General features: G+C 43.5%; 1 protein-coding gene across 1 annotated transcript in view; it reads right to left on the bottom strand.

Moving 5' to 3' along the window:
* The window catches only part of nrf1 (nuclear respiratory factor 1), a 15,843-nt gene extending 8,255 nt beyond the window's left edge, over positions 1-7,588 (bottom strand). Inside the window, exons 1-10 of the mRNA XM_007564427.2 lie at positions 7,476-7,588; positions 5,270-5,375; positions 5,006-5,150; positions 4,420-4,534; positions 4,186-4,312; positions 3,355-3,495; positions 951-1,109; positions 635-850; positions 410-508; positions 113-261 (exon numbers count right to left, since the gene is read on the bottom strand). Of these exons, the coding sequence (XP_007564489.1) occupies positions 113-261; positions 410-508; positions 635-850; positions 951-1,109; positions 3,355-3,495; positions 4,186-4,312; positions 4,420-4,534; positions 5,006-5,150; positions 5,270-5,338 (1,220 nt within the window). The 5' untranslated portion in view covers positions 5,339-5,375; positions 7,476-7,588. The remainder of the gene's footprint in view (positions 1-112; positions 262-409; positions 509-634; positions 851-950; positions 1,110-3,354; positions 3,496-4,185; positions 4,313-4,419; positions 4,535-5,005; positions 5,151-5,269; positions 5,376-7,475) is intronic.
* Positions 7,589-8,895: the final 1,307 nt, after the last annotated feature.

Genomic DNA, 8,895 nt, shown 5'->3' with positions numbered 1-8,895 from the left:
CCACCTCATGACAAATAGGTTCACATTTTTCCTTGTAGATACCATTCCCTAAGAAGCTTAAGCCGACGCCCACTTCGTTTGGACATTACATGACCCCGCCCCGCTGACTGACCTGTTGAGAGCCATGGTTACGGTGGCTCCAGGCTGGATCTCTTGACTGGCAGCGACTGCGGCTTCAGCCAGCGATGCTACGGCCTGCGTGGCCTCTGACGCTTGAGTTGTCTGGATGGTCATCTCTCCTCCCTGGAGTGTGGCCCAGCTCTGTTCCACCGTGGGAAAACGTAGTTTCAGAACAACAACAACAACAACAAAAAAAAAGGTTGCTGTGTTCTCCCTTTACCTCCACTCCCTCTGTTAATTGCGTGCATCTGTAACGAATGTTTCAGAAAGCAATACGGAGTAACATTACCTCCCCGTCTGTAACAGTCGAGTAGTTGACCTGCGCCACAGTGACGCCGGGAAGCTCGGACGCGTCTGCCAGAGTTGCTACCGTGTGTCCCGTGCCGACCTGGAAGAGAAAAATGACAGAAAAAAAAAAAAAAAATGAGTGAAAGCTTCCCCACGGGAATCTTGAAAAACATTTAACCGCTCAAAACTCTCCACGAAAGCAGAGCAGCGCAGAGCCCGCGCGCACCTGGATGAGCGAGACGGTTCCGTCGGGGTTGTTGACGGTCTGCACGACGGTCTGCGAGGGCACGAGGTGAGCGATGCTCTGGGCCGCCGTCAGGTGGTGCTGGGCGGCGCTCGCGGTCGTCACCTGCTGGTCCTCGAACGCGTACAGCAGGTCCTCGCGGCCGTGCTGCTTGTAGCAGTTCTTCACGATGGTCCGCAACGCCTGCGTCCATGACACCTGAGGAGGACGCGCGGAGAAGAACGGTTCAGGACACATCAAAACTTTTCCCAACGTCGTAAGATTTTCAGTCAAATAACCGCACGAGAACGTTTCGCACTCTTTGCTTCTGCTCCTCGGTGCGGACGTCGCTGCGAACGTTGGCCCAGGGGATGTCGTCAGGCCACCACACGGGCTTGCAGCTCTCCTTCCCCCAGCCGGGCTTCCCTCGGCCCGTCGAGTACTTCAGCATCTCTGGAATGAAGGCTCGCAGTTGAGCCTGGAACAAAGACACGAGACGGAAAGATAAAAACGGCAAATCTTTTTTTTTTGTTTTTTGTTTTTTTCGGTCAAAAATGTCGACACGCACACGCCCTTGAGCGGGCCGCGGTGGACGCGCATCGATCGGACACACACCGAGAGGGTGAAGAACTGCAAATAGAAACAGGGTTGCTAAAAGGAGAACGTGTTCATTGGGAGACCGATCTATGGCTGCGGCTCCAGGCGGACACCAGGAGAAGCTCCTGGGTGGCTCTGGCAGCGCAGTGCGCTTTTTTTTTTTTTTTTGGCCTATTTTTTTTTGTTAATTCAAAATTGAAGGATAAACTCTGGCATGTTTCTTTAGCAGCCTTCAATTAACGCAGTACGCTTTTTTTTTTTTTTTTTTTGGCCTAAATGTAAAACGCTAAATTTCACCCACTCTTTAAGATGATTTCTTACGGCTGTTAGTTAAAACAATACAAGGGTTTGATTTAGATCCACTCCACTCCGTCACTGGATGGTCGTCGCCATCCATGTCTCAGTTTAAGCAGGAATGCTTGATGCAAGATTTTTGTTTTGTTAAAATAAACTTTTTGCATTTACTAATATTCAAATGCATAATGACCCATCTATGCCTTTCAAATAATGCATGCAGTCACAGTTCCCGGCATGCTGTGGTGGGGTTTTAGTGCCCGTGTCCTCAGTGTCCCAGTAATATGCACACATCACCAGAGGATTATATTGCACAATGAGGCATTGCAGCATCTGCCTACCTTGACATCACAGGGCTAAATTTGGTTCTGAGAGAAATAAATCCACTCCCCCCCCCCATTTCCTAAGTCACAATCATCCACCAATAAACTGCTTCGCAGGGCGTCACATGACGACGCACGACAAAATGGATCTCGGAAGAAAATGGAGGGTAGGCGGTGGTTAATTACAAGCCGCTCCGACGAAACAGAGGCTACATCTGGTGGCTGGAGCGAGGGAAGCCTGGGTTCGGCGAGCAGTGGGACGCAGCTTGGATTAGCCAAGGGCAGGGACTTAGCTGTAAAGGGATTCTTGCGTTTCCACCTGTGGGTGATGCGGATGTTTGTGTGCGGGGCCAGATGGCTTAATTAAAGTGGCTAGTTTGTTAAGTGGCATGTTGCCCTCATGCGGACCACCCCACCGCACTACACCTCCCCCTCCCAGCTTTCAATCTTAATCCTCCAAAGCAGCGGGCCAATCAGAGTTCGGTATGGCGGGCTGTATTGCCAGGTCCCTGAACCTAACAAGACTGGGGGGGTAATTACAGGCTCAGGCTAGACCTGGGATCACCTGCTACAGATGCTCCTTGTATGTGACTGGAGCCTGTGTGTGTCAAACACATTGCAGATTATTGTGTTGTGATATGTATCAGGAGAAGCAGCTCGCTTTAATGACTTCTATCCCCTCGGTTTGCGAGGTTTTCCCACAAGAGGGAGGAAGGCCGCACGTTTCCAACACACGGCACTGCACACATCTCTAAGAGCAGCCGCACCGTTCCACCTGGCCTCGCCGCACTGAGTGAGGCAACAGGTTACGCACGATAATCCCATCCTACAACCTCTAGAAAAACAAAGCGCCGACTGACACCTGGCCTCCGAGGATTTATCTGGGCCCCGGGATTGGCTGGGAACGCTCCCCAGGGCCGTGGACTGTCTCCGAGGGCCGCCGGCGTGCCCTGCTCTGACGACGAGCCGCAGGGTGCGTCAGCAGCACGGGGGACGGCGGAGTAAACAAGCCGGGCTCCCTCGGGCGAACAGAGGGCTAATGCTGCCAGCGAAAGGCCCGCCAGGCGCTTTCTGAAAGACGGGAGATGCTGCCCCGCTTCGGCTGATTCGGCGTTTTTAATTGCGAATTGAGTGTCGCGGCTGACGTAGGAGAAAAGGTGGAAGGGAAAATAAACGTGTGCATTTGCGTACATTTAAATGGTTTCGCTGTAAAGAACTGGGATTTTGTTTAAGGGAGCTTAATATAAGTGCGTATAACACTTCTCACTTATTTTACTTGTAAAACATTTAGAAAATTTCAGCTCTACTTCGCAGTAATGCACTACTTCCTGTTCCATAAAAATCCCAAGGAAATCCTAATGCATAAAATCTTTTTTTTTTAATGCTACTCTGGTTTGTCAGAGGGCGCCCTCTGCTGGGAACATCGACTTTATGGTGAAATGTGCAATTAACTGCGCAGCTAGCAGTTGTTCCTTCATTTAACGGGACAGAAGTCTGTGGACGTCTCACCTGTGTCATCTTATCCACGGAGACTGGGATGCCGTCGATGGTGAGCGGCGGCAGCTCTGACGCCAGCTCTCCACCTGCAGGTGCGTGCTCAGCCAGCGCGTTTTCCAGGTCCTCCAACATCATGCTCTTATACTTCCTCACCTGGAGATCAGCAGACATCATGACACGGTGAATCATGCGTCACATGTTTGGATAGACCGTGGCCTGATTGTGCAATTTGTTCTGGAAGAATTTAGATTTCTTTAGATATTTTTTCAACTTTGCACCTTGAAAAAAAGAAAAAAAAAAAAAAAAAAGAACTGATATGACAGAGACAGGGGATAGTGGATTATGTAAAGAAAACTGACTGCTTTTATAATTTATAATTTACATTTTGCTTAAAAAAAAAAGAAAAAAAAAAGTGCTTTACAGCTTTGCAAAATCCCAAGTTCCAGGACTGCAGTTTTTGTTTTGCCAGATCCTGCAAAGCTCTTCAAACATCCAAGGTTCTAATTTTGAGAGATTTAGGAAATGTTTTGAAAATCACATGAGTTCTATGCAAAATTCTGGGGGAAATAAAACTGGACGACTTTCAAAACCTTTGCAGGATTTCACAAAAGCCACAACCTTCTTGCAAATTTAACACAGGATCTTGTTAAAGATTTTTTGGGATCTCTAAAAACTTGGGAGCATGAACCTGGGATTATTGTTTTGCATGATTTCACAAATATAACCTAAGACTTTGGAATAACTTTTGTGGGGTCACATAAAAGTATTCCTCGTGGGGCTCGGCACCATTTACTTCCCAAACATTTCTGCAAAGTGCACCGTACAAAACGTGGATCCACTCACTACGTTCTCCAGAGGAGCCGCACCAAAGACTTTAAACACCGGGTTCGGTTTGGAGGGAGAGACACACAGCACTATGGCCTGCTGGCCCACTCTGGTGGTGTATTCGTCCAGCGTGGCCCGCAGTTTCCTGTAAACGTACGTCGCGTTTTACTCCATTTGTTGAATCAAAAGCAGCATCGACGCAAGCTCAAATGTCTCAAGTTACAATTTTGTAGAACTGTTGGAGTGACTCACCTGAGCAGACGGGTTTGCTGCCTCTTACGGATGGAGGGGTTTGACTCAAAGATGTGAGGTCTTTTTCTTTTTTTGCCGGTTGCTACGGCAGCAGCCGCAGCCATGCCTACTGGACCTGAGGCGCAAACGACAAATGACTTTAAATTCTACAAAGAATAAAAAAATAAAAATAGAAAGTTTTTTTTTAATCTGCTATCTGCTTTTCAAAACAACCTGCGATTACAACGGAAGAACCGCATAATATTTTCTGTATTTTTCCAGATTTAAATTTGTAAACTTATCAGTCATTTTAAAAGCATAATAAGAAAGTTTATCTTGAATATACAGGGCAGATTTTTCTCCAGACGTCAAGATGTAAGGTGAGGAATCTGCAAAATCCAGACGTTGGAGGGACAATGTTCTCGAACCGTGTTAAGAACATTGGCACCACCTGCTGTCAAACCAAGTGAATTACACTCCATAAAAGCTATTTGAATTATAAGACCACCATCTGAGAGGCAGCGCTTAAAACGTCCCAGAATAAAGTCGCTTCTTCCAACTTTTTTGGAACCACGTTTTCTCTCGAGCAGATAAATATTGTTCCCACCTGCAGCAGCCAGGTGAGCAGTGACCTCATCAGTGCCAGCTGAATTGAGGATGTCCGTGTCATCGTAGGGGTCGTCGTCCGGAGAGGACGTCGAGTCTTCCTCCGCGCTCATCATCGAAGCTTCTGTGAAGGTGGTCACGTGTACCTACAGGAAATACATCAGAAGTACACATCAAGAGAAAACATATTTTATGGGGCAATACACAAAGAAGCAAACATGTTTTTGTCACTTGGAATCTGCAAAATCTGAACGGTGAAGCGAACCTGCTGGCTGACGGCGCTCGCCTCGATGGTGGTCATGTGTTCTGTCGGGTTCACGGCGTGTTCGTCCATTATGAGCCGCCAAGCTTACACAGCGAGATCGACAGTACTGCCGGAGAAAGTTCAAGAAGACGTGTGGCTTTGCATGACGAGGACATTTTGCCAATGCACACTTTGTGTCAAATGATGTTTCTTTTATAGAAACGGGCCTGGAAACAGGAACTGATTCATGCTAGGGGCTACAAGAGACTTGATATTGTGTGGAGGTTCATCTTCTAGAAGGACAACTGTCCTAAACATTAAGCCAAGGAGTGATAAAATGACTCCTTTTTATCACTCCTTTATAATCAGATGTTAGAAACGTCAGGTCTACGTCAAGGAAATAATAATAAAAAAGGCTGATAAAATCTCCTGAGTCAGGTACCATGGTGATGCACTAGGCTTATAGAGTCAGTTACCAACCTAACCTGCTCAGCAGCTGAGTTAAATATAATGCTGTTCCTCTCTGATTGAACCAGCAAGTTCATTTTATTTAATTTATACCAGAATTACACATTCTAATCAATAGAATTAGACAATTTTGAAACAGGATGTGTATCGATTTGTTACCAGGGCAACTGTGTCGGGTTTGGCTGACGTCTTTATGGTAAGGACAGAAAATCAGTCAGCATTTTAAGCAGCAGAAATGAGCAAAGGTTTTGAAGAGTTTCAAAACCACTTAAGCTACACGCCATTAATATTTCTATGATCTACAGTCCTAATAAGAAGATAATGAAAGTGCCAGACTGATCCCCGAGCTGTGCACTGCTGGTATGCTGGCTGAAAGAAGGGTACTTAACATTCTACTTCACTTTTAACAAAGATAAATTCTGATGTTTGCAAATGTTTGAAAAAAAAAAGAAGAAAAACAAAGAAATGGTGCTAAATGCACTGAAGCACCAACACTTTTGCTTACTAAGGTTATGCTTGCTGAAGACATAGCATATAGGCTAATTAGCTAGCTAGTATCAGCTTGTTATAATTGTGTTACCAGCAAAAATGCATAATTACCTGCACACTGGCCACATAAAAATATATTTTTTTATACATTTTGCAGTTGTAATAAATTTATATATATATTTTTTGATAACACTATTCCCAATGTGCTGTGTGACAAGGTAATGTTTACCCTGTGGTTTACTGCAGGCTATGGATAACTAGGTAACCCTGTTCAACCTGATGGGCCATACAGTAGAAAACCATAACAGAACACTATATGTGAGTATGTAATCTCAATTATTTCATACCAACAGAGCACATTACAAGTGAATGTGTAAACTATTTGGTTATTACAGCCTAAGAGGTGACAATCATATTAACAAGGAAAACAAACATCTCAAACACATGCATGCACACAGGAATTTTGCACACTTTATTTAAGCAGAAATTATTTGAAACTGAGACTGCAGAATTTAAAGAGTGACAGTTACAAAAGTTTCAATTAAAATATTACATTAAATTTGCAAATTTTTCAGTGTATCACTTTATATCCAGAGGATTTAATAGAAAAGAAAATCAGCTAAATTTCTCATTTATTTCTCAGAAGCTTGTTTGCAGTGGATCTTTGCAGTGGGACGAATACCCTGAGCCATAAATAAACGTGTAATAATTCATAAAGTCTGTAACGAGGCTTATACTAACAGAAACAGGCATCGGGGGACATTTGTTTCAGTCTGTTATCAATGAGTCCTCTAGGAAGCTAAGCTAGCTATATCCTACATTCGGCTACTTAGCTTCCTGGCTAACCATTTAGCGGTGTACAGACGATTATCTGAATGATATCAACACTATTACGAATACATATCAGTAATCCAGCTTTAAAATGTGACCAATAACGATGTCTGTGTAGGGTGTGAGGCGATCAACAGTAATGCAACAGCTAGCATGAAACCCGCGCAATATGAAACAAAACATAACGCTAAAAAGAGGCCGAGCGGCCTAGAGCTCATCCAGAGCTGCTACTCTCTGTCTGAGCTGGTTGTCGAAACGCGCCAACAACATCTTTCCCTCCCAAAAAAAAAAGAAAGAAAAAAACAGCGTCAAATGCTAAAGCAAAGCAACCCGAGTCAACATCTAAACAACCATCAGCTCTCGCCCCTGCGCTGCCGGGTTCGATGATGCGGCTGCGCCGGGGCTGAAATAAATGGAGATTGCGCGGTAGGGCACTAACCTCAGAGCGGCTGCGCTACTTCGGGCCTGCGCCGTACAGCGGAGATGGAGCCGGGCTTTGATGGAGGACGGAGAGGAGCCAGCACTGAACACAATACTGATCCGGTGGTGCGTTCAAGTACCACGCCCTTGCTTCTGCAGCCACTATTGCATACAGACAATGAGTCAAAACACGCTGGAAAAATGAAGCATTACTGTTTATTCCTAATGAGAAACAAGATGATATGCTCTGTTTATGTACGAAAAAGGAAAGAATGACACAAACAAAACAGTGTTGGTGCTTAGACCTACATGAAGTTTCTTTATAACTAGAATTTTTGTATTTTTTTATAGTAACAGTGATAAGAAACATAATATTTAATCAGCTAGCATTTTCTGGGTTTGTTAATGGTTGTGTGCATACTTGCAGAAGTAGGGTAGCCAATAATTGTAATCAAGTAAGAGTATCAATTCAACATCTTTCTAATCAAGTAAAACTAAAGAGTGGTCATGCAAGAAATTACTCAAGTATATTTTGATCACAATATACAATTTATCATTTGAATATGATGTAGTCTGGTAGACAAAAGTATCAATTATGTATTATGTATTCTGGCATTGTAAGACTAGAATTTTAAAGATAAAAACAAATAACATGACTACAAAAATAAATACTGGCAGACGAATCACTTTTCCAGAGCATTTATTATTTCAGTATAAGACTTCCTAAACTAATACTTAAAGTAGCTATTGTTTATATATTGGAACAGTGAAAAGAGCTTTTAGTAACGATGGTGTTTATTGTATATTCACTTGATCTACAAATGAATGAGAGGGATTATTATTTAATAATGATTTTACTCAAGCAAAAAGAAACAGATTTGTGTAATAAAACTTGTAAAAGTAATTTTTTCCCAAAAAAAGTTGCTCTAAATCTAACTCATCAGACTGGTGACCTGTCCAAGGTGTACACCGCCCGGAAGTTAGCTGGAAATAGGCACCAGCACCCCTCCCAACCCCATGGATGGATGGATGGATGGATGGATGGTTTTATATATATATATTTGTCCACCTACTCTGAATGTCAGTCAATGGTTCTGTTCTCTTGACATTCATACTTTAACCTAGAAATTATGAGATTAAATTTAAAAGTTAGAAACCCTCAACCTTTTATTTATGTTACCAATTATCTTTTTAAATGTATTTTTAGACTAAGTTATTTAAAAATACGCTATTCTTAATAAACTTACTTATTTTGACGAGCTTTAAGGTAGGCTAACTAGAGAATTTACCTGGGCGGTACTTATAATTTTACGGGTTTTTGTAAAACAAAATCCGTTGAGGAAACATAAGAGAGACAGTTGAGAGCGACAACAATTGTTTATCAACCCCAAAATGTATATAAGATTTAAACGTTTTAAACGAACACACTGTGTGTCTGT

The sequence above is a fragment of the Poecilia formosa genome, unplaced genomic scaffold (genome assembly GCF_000485575.1).
Source record: "Poecilia formosa unplaced genomic scaffold, Poecilia_formosa-5.1.2 Scaffold159, whole genome shotgun sequence".
NCBI classification, from domain to species: Eukaryota; Metazoa; Chordata; class Actinopteri; order Cyprinodontiformes; family Poeciliidae; genus Poecilia; species Poecilia formosa.
This window is presented reverse-complemented; position numbering and strand designations above follow the sequence as displayed.